The 21765-nt window shown below is 39.6% G+C and overlaps 2 protein-coding genes across 9 annotated transcripts in view; both read left to right on the top strand.

The window, feature by feature from the left end:
• The window catches only part of TLCD5 (TLC domain containing 5), a 7419-nt gene extending 1222 nt beyond the window's left edge, over window positions 1-6197 (top strand). For 2 of the 4 annotated variants that reach the window (XM_024761912.1, XM_024761913.1), the window contains exon 2: window positions 2922-6197. In XM_024761912.1, coding sequence (XP_024617680.1) covers window positions 3026-3460 — 435 coding nt within the window. In that variant the 5' untranslated portion in view covers window positions 2922-3025 and the 3' untranslated portion in view covers window positions 3461-6197. Of the gene's footprint in view, window positions 1-889; window positions 1155-2921 lie in introns of those variants that run through there. The other 2 variants (XM_024761914.1, XM_024761911.1) reach the window with 2 other exon arrangements.
• A 3529-nt stretch (window positions 6198-9726) lies between these two features.
• ARHGEF12 (Rho guanine nucleotide exchange factor 12) overlaps window positions 9727-21765 on the top strand; it is a 142412-nt gene continuing 130373 nt past the window's right edge. For all 5 annotated transcript variants that reach the window (XM_024761922.1, XM_024761919.1, XM_024761923.1 and 2 more), the window contains exon 1: window positions 9727-9845. In XM_024761922.1, coding sequence (XP_024617690.1) covers window positions 9814-9845 — 32 coding nt within the window. In that variant the 5' untranslated portion in view covers window positions 9727-9813. The remainder of the gene's footprint in view (window positions 9846-21765) is intronic.

The raw sequence follows: 21765 nt of genomic DNA, 5'->3' as shown, positions 1-21765 counted from the left end.
CCATGCAGAAAATTCCTGCTGAGATGAGACAGATATGTGAAATGTTTTTTATTTCTTTATTTGTACTTTCAATAGAGGAGCTAATGAATATTAATAAGGACATCTTGGCTATTTTCAGATTTTAGTCCTATCTGACTATATTGACTCCATTACACTCATTCTTGTCCTGAAATATTTATCACCGGTAAAAATTTCAGTCAGTGGCTTTCTGACGTTGTTTCATTTTTAACTAAATAATTGTCTTAAAGATATTTTTATATCTTAACAAAAACTCCCCACTTGTACCTCAAAATGCTGCTTCCCCCTTGGTCAGTCTTTGAGTTGGATTTCAGAACTGAATAGAACTAGGAGTTTATTTTTTTTCCCTTCCAAACTATTTAGGTCTTTGTTTAGTTCTGTCTTTAGGTTTACCTCAAGTTTTGATTTTGACTGATAAACCCATGATCCAAACCCAGACTTCAGTTGAGTTTAGTATCAGCTTAAAACCACATTAAACTGCCATGTGTCATATGACTTCTAGCAGAGACCACAAGTGGTGGAGGTGTTTTTCCGTGAGGGCTTCTTATTGAGATTTTTGAAATATGAACACATTATCTAATACATATATTAAATTACTTGTGTATTGTAGTCCAAGGTCAGTCATCACTGGGAGGTTATTGACATTTACTCATCATAACAACATATACCATATTAGACTATCTGCTAACTCAGAATGCAGTTCCTGCTTTTCGGTTTACAGTTTTGACCAGTTATCTCTAAGGAACACGCAATCAGAAATACAGCCACGCTTCAGTAGAAGATTCTTGGCTCTGTAGATAAGGAAAAAGTGTTTCCGGGAAGGCAATATTTTTGTACTGTCTTAGAGTAGAAATGAAGACGTATACACAAAATGACCCAATGCTGTTTTCTTAGGGTGCATCCTTTGTTTTTCTGGTTTTGGTCTTTTCATCGTAGGATGGCCTTAGCTCTGTGTCTGCAGGCGCTGTGCAGCCTGGGGGGCTGGCTCTCGCTCTACATTTCTTTCTGTCGCCTGAATAATCACCGAAGCTATGAGTGGAGCTGCCGGCTGGTTACGTTCACCCACGGAGTCCTCTCGATAGGTCTCTCAGCTTATATTGGCTTCATTGATGGCCCTTGGCCTTTTACCCACCCAGGTAGGTGGGAGACATTAGAGAATTTTCCCTTAGGAATTTATGATTTGGGGGTAGTCTTCGAAGGATGGGACTTTTCCACAGAATTTGTATAATACTGAAGAATATTGAAGAATAATTACTATTATAATGTGCTTTGGGAGTCTCCATTCATCTTCATTGTTAATGCTGATTTGTATGTGTCACCTATTGTTTCTGCTTTTCATAACTCTCTATTTTTAAAAAAAATCTTGATTGCTTTTTACAATTTAATCGACCAAAATGTATAAATAATAAAGCTAATATCAACATCTACCACCAGCCCCAAACAGACACTAATGCACTGCATTAAACATACTTTTTGGTAACCTGCAATCTTTACTTGATTGTATATTCAAAGGACATCATCTTTCCATGTCTATATATATAGATCTTCCTTATCCTTTTCAGTTGTTATATAATATTGTGTTGTATGCATTTACTATCTTTTATTTAACCAATGCCTCATTATTTGGGGGCAGCTATATTAATTTTTAAGCTGCTAGATGTACTGATACAAGTGTTACTCCCTTAGAATACAAAACCTATATCCCCTTGAATTAGTTTGCTGGGGCTGTTATAACAAAATACTACAGACTGGGTAGCTTAAACAACAGAGATTGATTTTCTCACAATTCTGGAGGCTAGAAGTCCAAGATCAAGGTGTTGGCGGGTTTGATTTCTTCCGAGGCTTTGCTCCTTTGCGTGCAGAGCTGCCTTCTTGCTGTGTCTTCACATGGTCTTTCCTTTGTGCCTATCTACATCCTAGTCCTAATGTCCTTGTTTTATAAGAACACTACCCTAACATCCCTATTTTAACTTAATTACCTCTTCAAAGGCCCTATTTCCAAATATAGTCACATTTTGAGGTACTGGAGTTTAGGGCTTCAACATACGAATTTTGGAGGGACATAATTCAGTCCATAAGTTCCCTAGAATATGATTTTTTTTAATTCCTTAGATTCTTTCTTTTTATAATTTCTTTAGATTCCCATATTGAGCTTCTGAAATTTCCCCCAAACTGTCAAACTGATAGGAAGCAACTCTTAAGCTTTATATTTTATATGAAGGCTCTTAATGGATTCAAAACATGTCAGGTCCTTGCACCCTATGTTCTTGGACATGGGAACATACTAACTTTTGGGGTCCTCTCCAGAGTCCACTTTCAAGACGAGTTAGGGCCACCAATGTCCAATAATCTAACCCATTAAGCTAAGAAATTAATCTGACATTTGGGACAGAATAACTTTTCCATTATGGTTTATTACAGGATATTGAATATAGTTCCCCGTGCTATACAGTAGGACCTTGTTGTTTGTCCATTCTATATATAATAGTTAGCATCTGCTGCTAGTGGGAGAGAATAACTAAAAGAGTCTAGAAACAGAGCTTTAGCTGGTTAAAAAAAAAGAAAAGAAAGAGAGTGTGTAGGATTTTAATTGAAAGAACAAAGAAACTGGATTTTATGCTGCTACACAGAGAGGACGCTGAGATAATTGCTGGTGCGTAAATCACTCATTGAGATCTGGTGCATCAGAACAGCATTTCCTGGGCCCTGTAACATTGGTTTGATAAAGACCAAAGTTTTAGATTTTAGTGTTTTGGTTTTTTTTTTTGGTTGCCTTTAAAAAGCACGTGCCTGCAGTTGTTTTCAGTGATTCAGAAAAGCTTGAGAAAGAGCAACCCAGGATCTCTGCGTGAGGTAGCACGATTCCCAGCCACTCAATTTGCTTCTGTCTTGGTTTATTTCAGGCTCACCCAATACACCTCTCCAAGTGCACGTTCTGTGTTTCACCTTGGGCTACTTCATCTTCGACTTGGGCTGGTGTATCTACTTCCAGTCTGAGGGGGCCCTGATGCTGGCTCACCACACACTGAGTATCTTGGGCATCATCATGGCCCTGGTGCTTGGAGAGTCAGGCACAGAGGTCAATGCAGTCCTCTTTGGAAGCGAGATTACCAATCCCTTGCTACAGATGCGCTGGTTTCTTCGTGAAACAGGCCATTACCATAGTTTCACTGGAGACGTGGTGGATTTCCTCTTTGCAGCTCTGTTCACTGGAGTGAGGATTGGTGTAGGAGCTCACCTCCTCTTCTGTGAAATGGTCTCACCCAAGCCCAAGTGGTTTGTGAAGGTCGGGGGAGTTGCGATGTATGCTGTGTCTTGGTGTTTCATGGTTAGCATCTGGCGTTTTGCATGGAGGAAAAGCAGCAAGAAGTACCACACCTGGAGAAGCAGGCGGAGTGAGGAGCAGCAGGTAAAACACAATGGACATCTCAAGACGCACTAGCCAAGGCTTGCTCCAGACGATGGATTGGGTTAAGTCAGCCACGGGAACCAGTTTGGAGATATGGCTGTTACAGAATCCTGCTTAGGACGAGCTTAGGTTTCTAAAAAGGGCTAAATTTATCCATCCGTTTGGTCAGTCTTGGAGCGGAACACATCCCAGTATTAAAACACTAACTTCTGCCGCTGTGCAGTTGTAGAAAGTGAGACTACCAGCAGTAGCTGTAAGTCAGAACTGTGAGGTGAGCATGCTGCATTCCTTTTAAGTTGTGGTGACCCTGGCTCCTTTGTCTCTGGGAGGCTTGGTGATCAGACAGCCTAGAAAGGAACTCAAAAAGCATTAGTGCTGTTTCTTCCTTATTCCTTTGAGAAGTGACTCCTTCAACAAATACTTATTCCTACTTTCTGTGTAGCAGCTTAAAGAAATGCACCTCATTTACTATAAAGTGAGGAACTTTCAGGAAGATACATGCCTTTGGCATTCTGAGCATTGGATCAGGAAATTGAATGGGGGGACAGAAGGATGAGAGAAGGATGTGGGTGAAACCGTGATGGGGGTGCTACTTACTGAGCCTCCCTATACCGTATACTTGGTATATACCATAAAGGACTCCCTGTACTTGGGGGTCCCAAGATCACCCTCAGGCTTGGTGCTCCACTAAGAGGACTCACAGGACTCAGCACACAGTTATACTTAGAGCTTTGCTTTATTACAGCAACAGGATACAACAGAAGATCAGCCAAGGGAAAAGGTACCTGGAGCAGAGTACAGGGGAAACCAGGCCCAAGCTTCCAGAGCCCTCTCCCAGTGGGATCATGCAGGATGTGCTTAATTCCCCTAGCAACGATTTATTCACAATATGTGTGAAATGTCTAGAAGGAAGCTTGTTAGAGACTAAGTACCCAAGGTTTTAATGGGGGGCTGGTCATGTAGGCAGTCTTTTCCTGACTCCCAGAAGGAAAGGAGGTTTTCACTGTGAACCACATTGTTTGCAGAAACAGTTTAGAGCCAGTGAGCCAGTCTCATCAGTTCATGTGGGAACCTTCCCAATGAAATCGAAGTCTTCAGATGTCAGCCAAGGGCCAACCTTGCAAACAGCCCTTTCCAGGCCTACTATATTAACTCTTTTCTGCACAAAAACCATAGAGCTAGAGCTTTGGATGAGAGATGAATGAGGTGTGGGCAGATTTACCGGGCCCTGTTGTACGGGTTCTGCCCTACCAGGAAAACTCTGCCAGTTCTCAGGGCTTTTGCGCATTAATCTCCTAGGCATGAGAGGCTGTGACTGAATTCCACAGGGATTTACCATGTGGATTCCACTGGGCTTGAGATGCCAGTTCAGGTTTCAGCTCTGCTATACATACTGCAAACCGGAACCAAAGACCAAACGTCCTGGCCTCAGGGTGATGAGGCTGTTTTCTTTTCTCCATTTCAGATGCATTACCTGTTCATCCTGTTACTACTTTTTCTCTGGAAAAGGTGCCACTCTCTCTGGATAATATGTTATGACAAGGTCCGTGTTGGAAGGAAAAAATATTTCTTAATCAGTAGTCTCTCAGCTAGGAAAAGCAAGAACGTAAGTGTAGAGGAAGGGCTTAGGAATCGAGAATTCTTCGTTTCTTTGAACTAGATTGGCTACTCACCCGCCAGATCATTTGGGCAGGTCACTTGTTTACTCTGCTTCAGTTTAAACCCCATTGTCAATTAAGGAAATACCCCGTTGTGAATTTCACAGAGACATTAGGTGGTGTTTTATTAATGCAGGTCTTTAACGTAGGGCTTTTATGGGAAAAAAGGGAAGTTTTATTTATTTGTTTGTTTGTTGTTTATTTATTCATTTGATTGCCTTGTTGAGACCAGTGGTGAGCGAGTAGCTCAGCTGATGAGCGAGGGTATGGGGATGTTGAAGTCAAGGCTGGATGTGAGTAGGAAGTATCAGCCCATTCGATGGTAATCCTAGCCTAATGAGTGGTCTTGAAGATGGACGTCATTGTCTAGGTATGACCAAGTGGTTGGAACTGCATGAGGTCATCATTGCTCTGGGAAAAGCAGCTTTAAAGGCATGTTAACCGTGGGTCTTTTAAAATGACTGTCTTCTGGTTAAGGAGATTTGCTGGACATGAGAATAATCTGACAGTAGCATCTCCATCTCTTTTTTTCTATTATCAGTATCCCTGAAATGCTGGTTAGCTTCTTTCCAACAAAATTGTGGTCCAAGTAGGATGCTGGGGAATGCTGATTTTAGCAAAAGCCTGGTTAGAAAAAAAAAAAAAAAAAGAGTGGCTTGGCACAAAAGAAAAAAAAAAAAAAAAGAAAAGGAAAAAGCCGTCTCTTGAGTTTTGGCACAGTGCAAGCTGTCCCATACCAGACAAATGAATAGACTTAATCTGGTACCATTCTTTTCTCCTTCCACCTCAGAAGTGAAGGGATTGCAGACCTTGCTCTTTTAGGGGAATGTACTTAGGTTTCTTGAATTTCGAGAAACCTATCTAGTGATAAGGGAAGGAGAATCCCTCGTTTCAGCTTTTCTTGCTGTTGTAGCTGAAAACTCTGAAGGAAACTCGCTGAGAGAAAAATGTGAAATGAAGGTGGCTCAGCAGTTAAGATGCTGAGTCTGTTCACGAGGAGGCACATGAAGGGCTAATTAACATGTGGTGTGGTTGGACACGTGAAGTACGCGTTTGCATTTAGATTACTATGTAATAGTCATTAACACTGCTCGAGAAAGATTTATATTTCAGTGAGATTTGTACTAAATTTTATAAAAATAAACAACTTTTTATCAACCCAGAGTCTGGCTTTATGTCTTTGTTCTGGTTCTGCCAGAAGCTTAAAAAAAAAAAAAAGGCTTTTGGCTTGCAGAAACGTTGACCCATATTTATACTTATCGGTAAAATACTTCGTAGCTGCTCTTATCATCCACCATTCCTAATACTGCTTACCTTTTGAGGCAACAATCTACATATAGAAAACAGTTTGCCAAAAGAAGGAGGAAGAACTTAATTTCTTTTTTTGCCACCTGTTTGAGCAGTTGCCTTCAGAATGATGATGTCCAGTTGGGTCCACAAAGACAGGCCCTTCGGCTGTCCTCGGACTCTGCTTCCCATGCCTGGAACAGTGTTAGACACATAGTAGGTGCTCAATATGCAGGTGGAAAGAATGGATGAAAGCATGAGGATGTAGTTTAGAATTACCCCCCACTGGAAAACGTTCTCAAAGAGCATGCACAGTGGATGGTGTCACCAATGTCATTTTTCTAGGTAAAGGACTAATGTCCCTGGGGCGTGTGTTCTGCTTAAATTGGTGTGACTCTTCTGAAGGTATTCTATACACAGACTTAAAACAGTCTAGAGCTATCAACGGCTGTAAAGAAGCTTTCAGGGACATTTTTTACCATTAGAGCTTTGTGCCTGAATATAGAGATTTTCATCATTAAAAAAAAATAGCTCTGGAGTGAATAACCACTGACTTAATTAAATCCTTTGCTTACCATCTTCTGAAGCTTTCCCACAGCAAATGCCCTCTTTGCTCACAGCTAGAACTTTGGGTCTGTTTAAGTTTGGAAAGATCTTGAAAGCAGCCTGCCAAGAGGTTTTGTATGCAAGGAAGAGAAGGTGAATTAGGAAACTTTCCCAGTTTGTTTTATTCCTGAAGTTCGTATAGTGAGGCATTCTTGAAGAGAAGAGGGGAACTCATTTTTAAAATGCATGATTTGATGAGTCATTGGGTCCAATTAATTTGATACCCACACTATAAAATTATTAGAATAGGGCCAAAAAGATATTTAGTATGTCTAAGAAAGACAAACGTTTGGGGATAAGGTTTGCATTTTGGTCATTTTTTATAGATTGATGGAGCTCTTTCCAGTTACATATAGAAAATGTGCAATTACGAGTTTTCAAGATAGAATTATCATGCTAGGGTACACCAGCAGGTGGCAATGTGTCCTGGTTGGATCATTAGGAAAGTGGCTTGGAACCCTAATCGGCTTCTATTCTTTCCCAAAATAAACATTACAAAATTAGCTGGCTGTGTGCTGAACTTAAAAAAAAAAATCAAGCAATAAAGAGTCATCTTTGGCCTCTGTTTATCTTTTTCTTTTTTTTACCCGTTCTAACGTCAGCCTTAGCTCATGCATCTATTCAGGGATAATGATCCTTTTATGCACTGTTGCGGATTGACTTTTAGAAACAGCATTGTTAAGAAGTAATTGTTTCCCCTCTCCACGTCCACTGTTTGTTAGATTTGCTTTGCCACTTGATTTCCACAAAGAGGCTAAAGACCCTTACCCATCAATACAGGTTTGAACTCAAAAGTCTGAAAATAGTTGGATAAAGAGACAGCCACTTCAGATGTTTGCAGGCGGAATTGAAGAAATACATTATACATGGTACTTGAATCGCTGTAATCCTGAATTATGCAATCAAAACTGGACAGTTATCTAAATCTATCTAACCAGCAGGAAAAAAAATATTATTGGGGAACTCTTCAAAGAGAACTGTAATGCTATTTACTGGATAAATATATTTTATTTTCTGCTCCCATTTCTTTCCACAACAAGCTTGTTAAGTCGCTGTGGAAAGCACCATGCTTGCTCAATTTGGCAAATAATACATATCATTTTGCCAAGGCAGAAGCAGCCTAAAAGCAACATTATACGAAGAAATCCTGGCTCCAATTCCCCAGCCCTATACACCTCCATCCTCTAACACTCTGCGTGCAGCCAAGACTGGTGCGCGGCGGCCCCTGCCCTGGGATGTGGCCAGCAGGTGCCCCAGGTGAGCGTGCAAGGCCAAAACCACTCTTTGCTGGGGTTTGTTTCACAAGAGAGGAGTGGAGTCCGGCAACCCGGATCTGAGTTCGCTTCCATCGGCCAAAAGCAGTCTGTGCGTGTTATCGGAAAAGGAAAACAAGTATGCTCCCTTAAAGAATACAAGTTTCGAGGACAAGGGGGTGGGTAATTTCCAAAAAGCCTCTTATCCACAACTCCTTGGGATTGGGGGCGTGCTCTTTGGCGGTCTCAGGCGAAAGCCGAGTTGGTGCAAACTACGCCCCAAAGTACAGATCTCCGACATTCCCGGGGACCTGGGGACAACGGTGGGTTGGCGGGTGGAACTCCCAGAGCCAGACGGAACCCACCTCCCTCCGCCCCGCAGAACTACTTTTTCGCTCCCTCCAACAAGACTGCGGCGGAGGCGTCCGCGCGGGGGCGGCGCACACCCGCGGTCGGCGAGCGGAGGGCGGTACGCGGGACAGCGAGCGCGGGTCGCGCGGGCGGCTCGGCGCGCCGCGGAGGGATCCCGGTGAGACGGCTTCCCGAAGTCAGAGGGGAGGAGGCCAAAAAAGTGGACGGGGGAGGGGAAGAGAGAGCTCGCGCTGGATGCGGCCGGGGCCGGGAAGTCAGAACCGGAACCGGAACCCGTGCGCGCGCCTGCGATTGTCGCGCGGCCCCCACCGCTGGCGGCCTCTTCTGCTTGCCGCGCGCGCTCCCGCGAGGGCCCCAGAACCCGGCGAGCCGGTCCTGCGCTCCGAGTCGCCGCCGGCCTCCGGCGCTGGTGCTTCCAGGCCGGGTCGGACGGGAACCTCCCGCCCCTCGCGGGAACCGCCGCCTACCGGCGCGTCGGGGAGGAGCCGCTGCCGCCGTCTGTGCAGACCGCGGAAGAGCCCGGGCCTCCGAGGGATGGGTAGCAGCCCGCGACGCTGAGAGACCAGGTTCCTGTCACCTCCGGCTGCGGGACCCCCCCTTGACCGGCAGCACCCGCGCTTGTCCCGGCGCCCGGAGCCTGGTGGGGTCAGCGAGGAGAACGAGCGGTGTCCCCCGGTCCGGGGCCATGGAGCCGCGCGCGCCTGGCGCGGGGCGGCCCGAGACGCGGCCGAGAATGCGGCCAAGAGCGGCCGGCAGCCCCAGATAGACAGCGGAGCCCAGCGGGCCCGGCCCGGCGCGGAGACTTTCAGGCCCCCAAGGCCGCGAGGAGGAGCCGACATCCAGCCCCGAGCCGATCCCACCCCGGCCCCGGAGGGACTCCCGGGCCGCCTTCCCCGAGGCTCGCCGACTTCCCTCCGTGACAAAGTTTTCTCCGGTGCCTTCCCGAGGAGGATCGCTCCTTAGCTCTAGAACTCGCCTGCTGGCGGACTTGCTCGGCTTGATTTGGGAGATAACTTGCCTCGCTCCCACCCACATCCCCTTTCCTTGACCACTTCCAGTCGGACGTTCTAGATGACTGAATGGAGTTTTGAGTTGGACTCTTGTGTCCCCTACGGAGTCGGGCCTGATCCCAGAGCGCTGGGGGTGGGGTGGAGGTGTTACTGTAAAATGCAAGTTGGATAAAAGGAGGACCTCTCGCCAAAGGGCCCCAATGAGTGGCACACAGTCTACTATCACCGACAGGTTGGTATGAAGCTCCCCCTGCGCTTAGCCTCCCAGGATGGGGCCCGACCTAGCAGGAGGGTCAGTGATTGCTGATTGCCTTTGCCGAGTGAAGTTGACAGGCAGCGGACAGAGGGTTATTTCCGAGCTCTGCAATTAGTCTGGCGTTGCTGCCAAGTTACCCGGTTGATTGAATTTGGAAACGTAGTTTTGTTTTGTTTTTTCTGGAGAGAAACTTTTCTCCAGATTCTCGGAGGAGGGGTAGGTAAAGCCACGATTGTGTTTTTCTGCCCTTAGTGTGCATTAGGATTCTGTACTGATCTTGGAACCAGAGAGAGGAAGGTCATTTTGGGTGAAGGTCAGTGCCCGATGTCGGCTGGGGTATTGGTGCATCGTCAGTTTTACTCCTGTCCTGTAGTTCTCTAGAGGCTGTTGCATTTTAGGACTTTCTGTTTGTGAACTTCACTCTGAGACTGCCGCATGATTTATGAATTTGATGTCCTTGAAGCATTGACTTGCACAGTGTTTATTATCTAATAGTTTTCCAGAATGTTGGAAGTACTAGTAAATCACAGGTTCCTGGTGGGAACAGTATCAAGGAACTGAAAAAGGGCTCGGGAACATCATGGGGCTTGATCTTAATTATTGCATTTTTAGGATTTCATATTCCAGAAACATTTGCATTTAAGGGGTGTAAAGCCTAAGCGAATTATGTAGTAGAAGCTGGCAGGTGGATTTGTTGAGTTGGGTGAGTCCTTTATAGTACTTAACTGTGTTGCTTGGTGGTGGTTGGTGAATTGAGCTTAAACCATTTGTGGTTTCAGTGGAGTTCCCTTACTCTTAAGAGTTATTCTTTGGAATATTAGGTTAAGTGATAAAAGCATATTCCTTTACTATATTTTATTTATCAGTTTAATTATGACATTGTATCCAGGTCCCAAGTTTCAGTCAGCTTTTATTTTATTTTTTTTTTGGTCAACCTTCAAACTATTACATCATTAAAAAAAAAAAAAGATCAAATAACTGAAGTAAGGGCCCAAAGAAAGCACTTTGATGAGAAGTACAACAGTAGTACTCCAGCAGAAAGTAGTTGAATTTCCTAATAAGAGAGTTTCACCCAATTGTAAGACTCATTTGTTGATTTTAAAAGGGCCAAATTCCATTGTCATACCATAACAGCTACTCCAGAAACAGAATTTCCTGTTCCTGTTGATGCTTTTCAGTATCACGTGAATGTTCACCTAAGAGATTCCATTAAATATTTAAACTATTTATTCTTTGTTTGTGTATTTTTTTTACTGTGTTTAATTTTCAGCTTCTCAGAGTACATTTAATACGAGTAGCAACAATGCTTATCTTGATTTCTTCTAGTTATTCCCATTTCTTTTCCTTTCAGGGTGTTTTTTGCCTCTGAGAAATCACTTTCATGGGTGTGTGGGTAATTGTTTTCCTTGTTCATTCAATTCTTGCCTTCTCTGTTGACCCTGCAGACAAGTCTTATTAGGAACTAATGTGGTGTTGGTAGTTTTCATTGCAATAGTAGGGGTGTTTAATTTTGTAGAAGCAGAACCTAGGGGTCAGTAGCTCATTCCGCATGAAAATCACCTAAAAGCCCCCAAGTAATGACGTTTCTTCTTTGCTTCTCAGAGATTTTCTTCCTCTTTCCATTATCTTGGAAATAAAATCTTGGGATTTGTATTTTCTGTAACTTAGATGAGATAAAAATGTACAATAAGCATGAAATTAATTAATGCCTGTTTTTTGCCAGGCACTGTGCTAGGCACAAAGGATTACGAGATGAATATTCTAAGATGAATCTGCAAATTGGTTTGGGTATTAATATTCTTGGATGAGTTCAGGTGCTGCCTGATTTCACATATTCTTTAAAAGAAGAAAGACTTTAAAAGCCACCTAATTTAATGTGCATTGCTGAGACAGTATAGATTTGTGTTTCTTTGGAATTTACTACTAGTTCCCCCCACCACACACAAGATTTATTCTTATGTGACCATTGCTTTTTCTTTAAACGTATCTTATTCTGTAAATATCAAGCATCCATTGGCTCTTAGGAGAGTAGCTGTCCCTGATTTGAACATAGGTAGGGGTTAAATCTGGAAGTACTGGTTTAGTGTTATTTCTGTGCCAGGATGCCTTAATAAAGTTATGAGTGTAGACTAGTTCCTAGCTTCTTCTCAGCCTTACCTACCTCATCCTCTTTTCACATTGTCTGACTCCAGTGACCTGTAGGTATATTTTGCTGATTCTAGAGCTATTGGCAAATTAACAGTGCCTTTTTAAAGGTCCTTTCAAGTTTGAAGTACTGTGTGTGGTGTGGCTTTGTTTTGTAGAGTGTGCTGACCCACCAGGCCAGCTGTGTGAGTTAGAGTTCTTTCATTGTGGTGCTTCTGACTACAGAGTCTGTCTGTCCTCAGTTGAAATCAGACTAGCTGGTTTTGGGCGTTGTTCTGTTTTGCAGTTTGTGCCAGGCGACACATGGCTGAACAAGATAAGAAGGGTTTTATTCTTGTGTTAGGGACGTGCTGGGGCTGGGATGGAATTCAGCTATGTTTAGGCTCTGATTGGTTACTTTGGATACTCAGAACTCTGTTATATCCTGTTATTATTTTGCAGTGAAATTAACACATTCGTTTACTACCATTTTTTTCCTCTTCATCCTCTACTCCTCAGGCTCTCCAGCCCCCCTTTTAAAGGCGTAGTTATCAATTTAAAACTCAAACTGTGTGTTCAGGGTAGCTACTGTTTTTATGTAGTGTATCTGAACTGTTAAAAAAAATAAAATCTAACCAGCTTTTGAATACCATCCAGTGTCTTGCTCTGTAACTTCTTTGAGACCTGGAGACTATGTTTTTCAATTTTTAGAACCAGCACTTTAAAAGTGGTAGAAATATCTGATTGCTGCTGTTCGGTTTACATTGATTGCTGCATTCAGTCCTAAAATATATCCTAATTGTTTCTGATCCTCCTAGATGCTTGTGTCTCCCTGAGAGTTTAGGGGTTGTGTGGCAATTGGAATTTCTTCTGAGGGATGCGAGGAGAGAATGCTTTTTCAATGGACTGAGTAAATTATTTCAGGCTATCTTCTAGAACAATGAGTTTTCAGGGACAATACAGGTGGGATTTTGTTATAAAGGTCTTTGTTGAAGTAAATGAACTTTTGTCTAGGACTTGTGGATTTTGTTGTTTTTGATTTATAGATAAAGGTTTTAAATATATTGGCTTTTTTTTTTTTTTTTTTGCACTGTAAGGTCAGCTTTAAGCTTGTTTAACTGAAGCAGATTTTTTGTTCTTTGTGTTTTTTGTTTTTTTTTTGAAGCAAGTTTTTAAAGTGAGTCTGGAAACCTGTGGCTTTATATGCATTTACCCAGTAATTAGCGTTTTCATTCATGATACTTTTTCTGCCAACACTGCCATATAAGAATGCTTTTGGTTAAAAAGCAAAACAAAACAAAATTCTGTATGTGTGCTATCTTCAAGGCTGCTTGAGTCATCTGCAAGGTGAGATTATTTGTCACATTCACTTACAAAATCAGTCATTTGATAAATACCAAATTGAAAGTGGGGACCGGGATCACAGTGCTAGCTTCGTATTCAATTTCATTCTGTCTTTTCTTCTAGTTGTTCAGTTTAAAATCCTGATTCATACAGGTATGCAGTAGTACATTCACTTGTACACTTTTACATGAGTCAACATGTACAGTCCGAAGTAAATTTTTTTAAAAGTACAGAGCTATAGTCTTACAGATAAATGGCACATTTAAAAGATGTTCATATGTATTCAGTGAGATGACAAGAGAAGCTTTATTTGAATCATTACAAAAATATGTTAACCTGGTAATACCTCTTAACACATTAGTGGCTTCCAGTTGTTAAAATGTAGCATATGACATTGAGTTAACATGTACGACTTTTTTAAAATTTCAATTTAGGAAATGATATTTGAGGCATACATGGATGAAACCCATAAATGGTGGATTTTACATATTTTTCTGTGGAGCATTGTGATTCTAGGGAAAACAGTTGGAAAATCTTTGAGTAAACAAAATGTGATTGCCTCTTCTGAAAGCTGTCTAGAAATGGGTATGAATTGCCTACCATACTGATACGGGTTATAGAAGCAGCAGAATATATTAATGGTTTTCCAGAGGTAATTGGAGAAGCACTTTTACATCATGGTTGTCTAACAAAGTTACTAAAAATGTTTCTTACCATATAATTGCTTATCTCCTAGAAATTGACCATGCCACATTTTCACAAACAGGGAGCTTAACTTCATTAAGTCTCAACCATTAAAACTTGGTTTGGATGATGTATTAAAGCTTCATTTGAAGACATGCTCCTTTTCCTTTTAATAATTAAGGGTCTTCAGAATAGTGGTATTTGAACTGAACTTTTAAAATCAGCAAAATTATAAATAGTTTGTTTCCTTTGGTGTGAAATACCCTGATGTATGTATTGATATCCAACAGTAGGGTAGTTCTTCAGCTCAGCGTGAGGCAGATCATCACTTACACTTTAGGCAACTCATAGCACTTAGGTCAAGATTATAAAACTGGAAAGGATCGACCCAAGATATGACCTACATTTTCTGGCTCTCAAGTCCCCCACTTTTCACTTTAAATTATTGTCTTTATATGTATATTTTTTCTGTTCTACTTCTCTTGTAACTTTCCAAGCTGACTAAATCAGAGTTGGATTTTTCGGTTACAGGATGCTTTCTAGTACCTTATACATTCTAATTTTAAGTATCTCTAGAGGATAAAGCTCTCGTCACTTCCTCAGGAGACTGAACAACAATCTGATAGATCTTGTAGTCAGGAAGTTTTTCCTGATCTTTAGCACAGACTTTTCTTTTAAGTTGTCCTGTTACTTGTATATACTTGCTCTACCAGGCTAAATAATGATCTCCTCCCATTTTATGTTTATGTGACTGTGAATGGTTCAGACGGTTATCCACCACCCTTTCCTTCCCCCACCCTTATTCTTTGCTTAGCCAAGTTGTATGTTCTGTTGATTCGTGTCTAAAATTAACCTGTTCCTCTTAATATTCTGTTAACTTTTCTCCAACTGCTCTTCTAGTGCAAAGTGATTTTTTTCTTTTGGCGCTGTCCTACTGCAAAGTATGATATTCTATATTTTATGTTTACCCATATGCTAGAACAGCAAGTTCCAGTTTAGTTTTACTGTAATACAGGGGTCTTCAGTTTTCTCCCGGCATAGCCCAAAATTATGAGTAAAGAGATTCTCAGGATCATTTTAACTCAGTTTTACTTTAGATAGTTTTTAGAATGGATGCGGGAGATGTCACCATCGAAAAAAAAAAAAAACAAACAGGTTTATATAAACAGCATAATTAGCAAATCGACTAATTAAGCAATTACTCATGTTATAAAAAGCCTTGTTTACGAAGTGATCCTTTCCAATATGAGTGCCCCTAATGTAACCAGTGTTATCAGTTATATGTCAAAAGTGTAGCAAATGATAAGCCATCCTTGGTTGAAAATTAATCAAAAATGAAGATGAAACATCTCTGAACTTAGAAGTAAGTGAAGAGATGTGATTGTAGCTTTAAAGTAAAATCTCTGTTACCATATGGTGAGATACATCTGTAAGTTGTTATTTCTTTCTTTTTTTTTTTTTTGCGGTGGTTTTTCAGTCTTATCTTAAATTGTGTGTCATTTTTTCCATTGTTTGTGCGTGTGTGGTTTTACTTTATTTTTTCTTGTTATTTCTACATATTGGTGAAAAGAAATAGACTTTCAATGCTTAGCACTATTTTTCGAGTAAGATATACTGTTATTAATGTTGAAATAATGTTTTAGTTTCTTACTGTATTTACAAGAATTGTTATTAATGATAAGTAACAGAAGGGAAAAGTGGGTACTTAAATTATTATAAGATATATATATGTAAGATTATAAAGCTTTTGAATGTTGTATTAGTAGACCTTTATCGTTGATACTTAGTTTAAAATTATTTAAATAGATGTCTTTGTTCTTTTGTGTTTTGCTAGTGATTTTGTTTCCTCAAACTTTAGAATTTTGGAAACAGGCCAGATCTAGGGCATTTTACTTTCTCTACTTAGGATATCTAGAGTACCAAGATAGCCTTATAAGAAAGAAGTTTATAAGAGAGTTTCTAACTCCAAGACAAACCTATGAAGCTAGTACCAAGAATAATTTTCAGCTTTTTGATTTTGCAGAGGTAATTCATGATGGTGCCAAAGGTCAGAGGCCCTACCTAAATTGCATAAGAATGCATTAGTGACTTTCAGTAAAAGGAGAAATATACTAAATTTTCCGTACTAAATTAACATGCACCAATGCAGCTGACAGTTTAGATTCATACCAAAACAGGATCTCTTACTAATTCAAGTGCTGAATCCTGGTTTTTGAGATCACAGTCACATGATAGGCCTGGGTGGCTTCCCAGTGTTGAGAGAGAAGCAAATCTAATAATGGCAGTGAAAAAGTAGATTTCTTGTCGTGGGACTCTGAGTAACAATTCATGAAGAAGTTGGAAATACGTAAGAAAACCTGGTTTAGTTAACGTTTACTCTTAGCCACTTGTCACACTGCTTTGTCTTTTGTTGCCTATTGTAGGCATTTAAAGGTATTGCTCTGAGACTACAGTTTCGGTTAAATATTACATTTAAATGCTGATCTTAGGTTCACACACTTGAGCTTAAGGAGGATTTTGCAGGTCTTCTGTGGATTCAGAAAATGTAGATTATTCTATTGTTGCAAAACTGGAGACTTCTCAGCATCTGAATAACTTATATGTGAAATTGATCATACAAGGCAGAAGGTGGCTATGTCTTGTCCAGAAGAGTAACAAGTCCCCCAAATATACATATATACTTAAATACATATAAGATACCTTGTGAAGGTGCTTAGACATATCCTTCCATAGATTTTAGATGGAAAACTCTGCCTGTGTTCCAGACACAAGCTGATCTGTTGTGGTTGTCCTGTACAGTCTCTGTGGTTTACTCAGGGGAAGTGGTTCTTGTGGGTAAGGGTCTGATCTTTTCAGAGATTGTTGGTGGCACATGCCATGCACTGTCAGCTTACTTCCTGTCTTATTGGCTGTTTGGGCAAGACCTCCTCAGGGCAAGTACTGCTGAAGGGGTATTTAAATATTTTGCAGTGGCAGGATAGATGGTTATAATGCTGTATAATACTTAACTCTCAGGCGATATGAGGGTTAAATTAATGTTTGTAAAGTGCTTTGAGATCCTAAGATGAAAAGTGTGGACATGTCCCTAATCATATTTGCAGGTTATTGCTCAAATTTAAGTAAAAACATAGTCATGTAGTAAAGCATTAGTTTATTGGCCTTGAGACTTCTGTAACCATTCAAGTGTTGTTTAATCACCACAAGAGTCATGGTTAGAATTTTTCCTTTTCTTTTTTCTTCTAATGCTTTTTAAAATAATTTTACCCTACATGGATTAACTTAGTGGAGTAGATACCTTGTCTATAGTTAAGGCTTGTCTGTGGTTAAGGCTTATTCACAAAACTTAACACCTAGAGCGAGCTTCTTCACCAGCTTAACTGGCATACTAAAATAATGTAATTGAGAGAATTTCCTTTGAGATCGGTAGCTGCACCACCCATATACAAAACCCTGTATTTGCTTTGCTGAAACCTTAGGATGAGCAAACTGATAGAATTGCATGTGTTATACTCCTAATTTTTAAAAACGTTGTTTTCCCAGTTAGCCTTTGCCACTTTAAAGAATTAACAATGAGTGTTTTATGGAAAGAAGTTTTCTTTAAAGCTAAGTTGCAACTAATTTTCGAGTTCCTTAAGGGTAGGAGGATAGTTCTTATTCATTTTTAATCAATTATTATCTGCTTTACTATATTTTTATTCCCTTTTAATGCTAAAAAGCATAAGGAAGAAAAAAAAATCGCCCAAATTATCCAGCTATCCAGATGACGTTATTCAAGTCACACACACACACGCACACACACACACACACACACACACACACACGTACACACGCATGAAAATTCAAGTGATAGATAATATGATATAATACTATATAAAGTCTCCCTCTGATCTTAGCCCTATTCGTATACACCCTCTGGTTCTCAGACTCTCCCCTCAAAGATAACTGTAGTTCATTTTTGTGTGTGTCTACTTTCCTAAACATTCTTAGAATATTTTAATATTCTTGGTACCTAGCCTGTAGGAGGTGTATCTATCAGCTTTTGCTAGGTTGTGCTACCATAGCAACACCTTCACATATCAGTGGCTTACTGGTTTACTTCTTGCTTACATTGCATCTTGCTGTGGATTGGTTGAAGCATTTTTGGAACCCAATATGCCATTACTGTGGCAGAGGGAAAGAGCAGGAAAACTGCTCATGCAAACATACAATGGCTTTTAAAACTTCTACTCAATCAAGGTGTACATTACATCACTTACGTGTCCTTGGCCAAAGCAGTCATATGGTCACGCTCATTGTCAGTGGGCCACGGATGTATACTCCTCCCACAGGTGGCATTGCAAGTCAAATGATAATGAGTGAGGCTGTATAATCCTCTTAAGGAAGGAAATGGGAGAGTGAATAATTAGGAGCAATAATATAGTCTGCCACTGGAGGTGATCAATAAATGCTTGTTAAATGTGAAAGTTTTTTTTTAATGGAATATTTCAAGCATATACAAAAGTACAGAGAATAGTATGATAAACCTCCATGTTCTCATCATTAGCATCAATAACATTCGATGTACGGACCATCTTGGTTCATCTGTTTCCTTTCCCTGCTTCTCCACTGGATTATTTTGAAGCAGTTGCTGGATATCATAATTTCACCCATAAATATTTCACTGAGTATCTCTGAAAGATAAAATATGAAAGTGTAACTTCTTTTAGTAAATTCTTACTATTTAGTTGGAGGTAATGGTACTGTGGACTGACAGGTGTCAAGTAGGAAAGGATGTTCATGAAGTATGTCTAGGATTTGACAGCTAGAAAGTTGTTTTGATTTCATTTTGAGTATTTCTGGAGGAGGCTTACAGCAGAATGTCATCTATTTTTCCAATTCCTCCTCTTCTCTACTTTAGTGCGTGTGTGTGTGTGTGTGTGTGTGTGTGTGTGTGTGTGTGTGGTATAAGCAGGTAATTAACCTCTGGAAAAAAATAACATTGCAACAGATTTGATTTGCAGGAGGTTCCATTTCTCACTGAGCCTCTGTTGGAATGATGCCAATTGAAAGGAATCCCAGCCCTTAATAGCACTGAGTCTTCTGGGAGTTCCCAGTCAGTGATGTTATTTACTCTGGAGACGAACATCAGAATCATTTATAAAAATTCTGTATTCACCTCTGCTGTTTGCTGTGCAGAGAAAGGTTCTATCAAATCTTTAAGGAGATCCCTAAGATGATATAAAAGTATGGAAGTGAGTCTGTCTCATTTTAGTTTAGAAATAATTAAAGTCACTTTCAGCTGCTCAGGTTAGTTCATCTGAGGGCCTTTTTAAAGCCTCCATTTTGACTCAAGACTTCATAGATTTTACTAGCATATAGTGTAATACAGTAAGTTTACTTATCATTTCTATGGTTATGGGAGTAATAGACATTATATTACGGATCTAGAATCTTAAGTTTCACAGGACATACTTTGGGGAGGGGGAGTTATGTAACAGTGGGAATCAGATTAAACAGATATAATCTCTTCTTCAGTTTGTAGATTGGCAGGTGACAGTGAGGTGATCAGAGAGGATTTATGCAGGCTAGTGAATAAATTATTATATAGAACATGAAGAAAATAGTTTATTTTAGTATAGTGTTATCTAATTATGTTTTCTTAACTGGCTTCTTTCACTGTGCCTAGAAATACTTAGATTAAATTGGTCTTTCTAGGTATCCAAGTAGTTTTCGTTTTCTTTAATTAAGTTCTATTGTTAATCTCATTTCAGAATCCATGTAGTGACTGAAGTAGAAAATTGGCTATCATTGATTTGCACATAAAATTTTATTTAAATTTGATTTTTTCTTGGCATTGGATTGATTCTGGCTTTGGGGCAATACAGTCTATTTTTAATAAAAATAATAATAAGCAGTTTTTTCCCATGGAGAATAACTCTTTGATTTGCCTTTTTTTCATATTATTTTTCTGTTGTCTCATGATTGAAAAACATTCATTTTCAGAGATAATAGTTTGTTAGTACCTTTGTCAGAATAATATACTTGCACTTTGGTTGCATTTTAGTTGCATTTGTTTATTGCGTAATTTGGGGAACGGTTTGTGGTTTCTTGTAACTTATGTATTTGTGTTTACTTGTGCTTCTTGTGTATTTATCCAGAAGCCCTGCATGATCAGAATTCTTGAGACAGTGATTAAAAGTAAATTGGGTGTGTTAGTAAATGGATGTGAATAGTTAAAAAAAAAGAGAGAGAGAAGGTTCTTACCATGCAATTATTGCATAACAGGATACAAGGTATAATTTGTTTCCAAAAAAAGAATTAAGTAAAATATATCTATTAATAAATATTAGTAATTATATTAATTTTGACTTCCCTGGCAGAATTCTTTTTGAGATTTTCTCTTCGTTAGAGATTAAAAGTAGCTTTTAAAGGAAAAGCTATTTATAAAAGGGGAAATCGACAGTAACACAATAATTGTAGGGAACTTTAACACCCCACTTACATCAGTGGACAGACCATCCAGACAAAAAGTCAATAAGAAAACACTGGCTTTAATGACACATTAGACTAGTAGCACTTAATTATATATATATATATATATATAAATTTTAATTTTTTAGCCTTTGTAAGGGAGGAGTAGTAAAAGGGAAATGAACGAGGATGATGTAGAGAAAAGAGCCTGGGTTTTGGTGCGTCAGACTTGTTCTGCTTACAAGCCGGAAGACCTTAGGCAAATTTACGTCTCTGAACAACAGTTTAGTTTTCTCATCTGTAAAAATTGGAATAATATCACTTACCTTTAGCGTCGTCATGAAGATTAAACGAGAATGTACTTAAGTACATTAAAGAGTTCAGTAAGTTATAATAGCTCTTATTGTTTAAACCTCAGAAATTAGTTAGGTTTTCCTACAACTTTGATCTATGCATTTAAAATGATTTTTAATTCATATGTATTTGCTGCTGCTACTGCTGTGACGGTGTTTTTTCCTTGCTGTGATAATATTCCCTTTCTCTTATATTTCAAATTATAGGCTGTTCTTAGAATTAAGGTGCATTTGCAAGTGAGGGATAGACTAAAGAGACAGTTATTTCAACTCAGACTGTGAAACAATAACATCTCTAGTTACAGAATCAGTCAGACTTTAGGATTGACAATCAACCTCTTTTTGTTTGTTTGTTTTTGAATTTTATTTAATTTATTTTTTTATACAGCAGGTTCTTATTAGGACAATCAACTTTTAAATCTGCTTTAGATCACTCAGAATTTGTCCAGTTCTGTCTGGACAACATCAGTTCATTTGTTTATTCATTTGTTCAGTTAAATATTGAATGGCTACTCTGCGTAGGTCACTGTGTTGGCAGAGTTATTTTGTGTTCTTGTTACCTGCTGATTTACATTTAAGAATTAAGAAATTTACCTGTAAGAGTGATATTCATTGATTAGTGTTGAAGGTTAAGGTGGGAAGTCGTGTATTTTGGTGAAGTAGTGGTATGAAATCATAATTGTTAAATTTATCTTATTTTTTAAAGAAAAAAATTAATGTTACTTTTGATCATATATTATCTTTTTATGTTTCGTTTCTGTTTTTCAATTTAATTGTTTTTTGGTGAGTTATCTAAACTAAGGTGAAAAGGGCATGGAATAGGTTGAAATTTAAGAAGCTTTTAGATGTCCATTGCTTTTTGCATAGAAGAAATCACATTTTATTGATGAGGCATTGCTTTAGTCACTACTTGAAGGAGAACCTCTCTACTCATTAGCTAC

The sequence above is a fragment of the Neophocaena asiaeorientalis genome, unplaced genomic scaffold (assembly GCF_003031525.2).
Source record: "Neophocaena asiaeorientalis asiaeorientalis breed wild unplaced genomic scaffold, Neophocaena_asiaeorientalis_V1.1 scaffold737, whole genome shotgun sequence".
Taxonomy (NCBI): domain Eukaryota; kingdom Metazoa; phylum Chordata; class Mammalia; order Artiodactyla; family Phocoenidae; genus Neophocaena; species Neophocaena asiaeorientalis.
The sequence above is the reverse complement of the archived record's forward strand: the minus strand, read 5'-3'. Positions and strand labels throughout refer to the sequence as shown.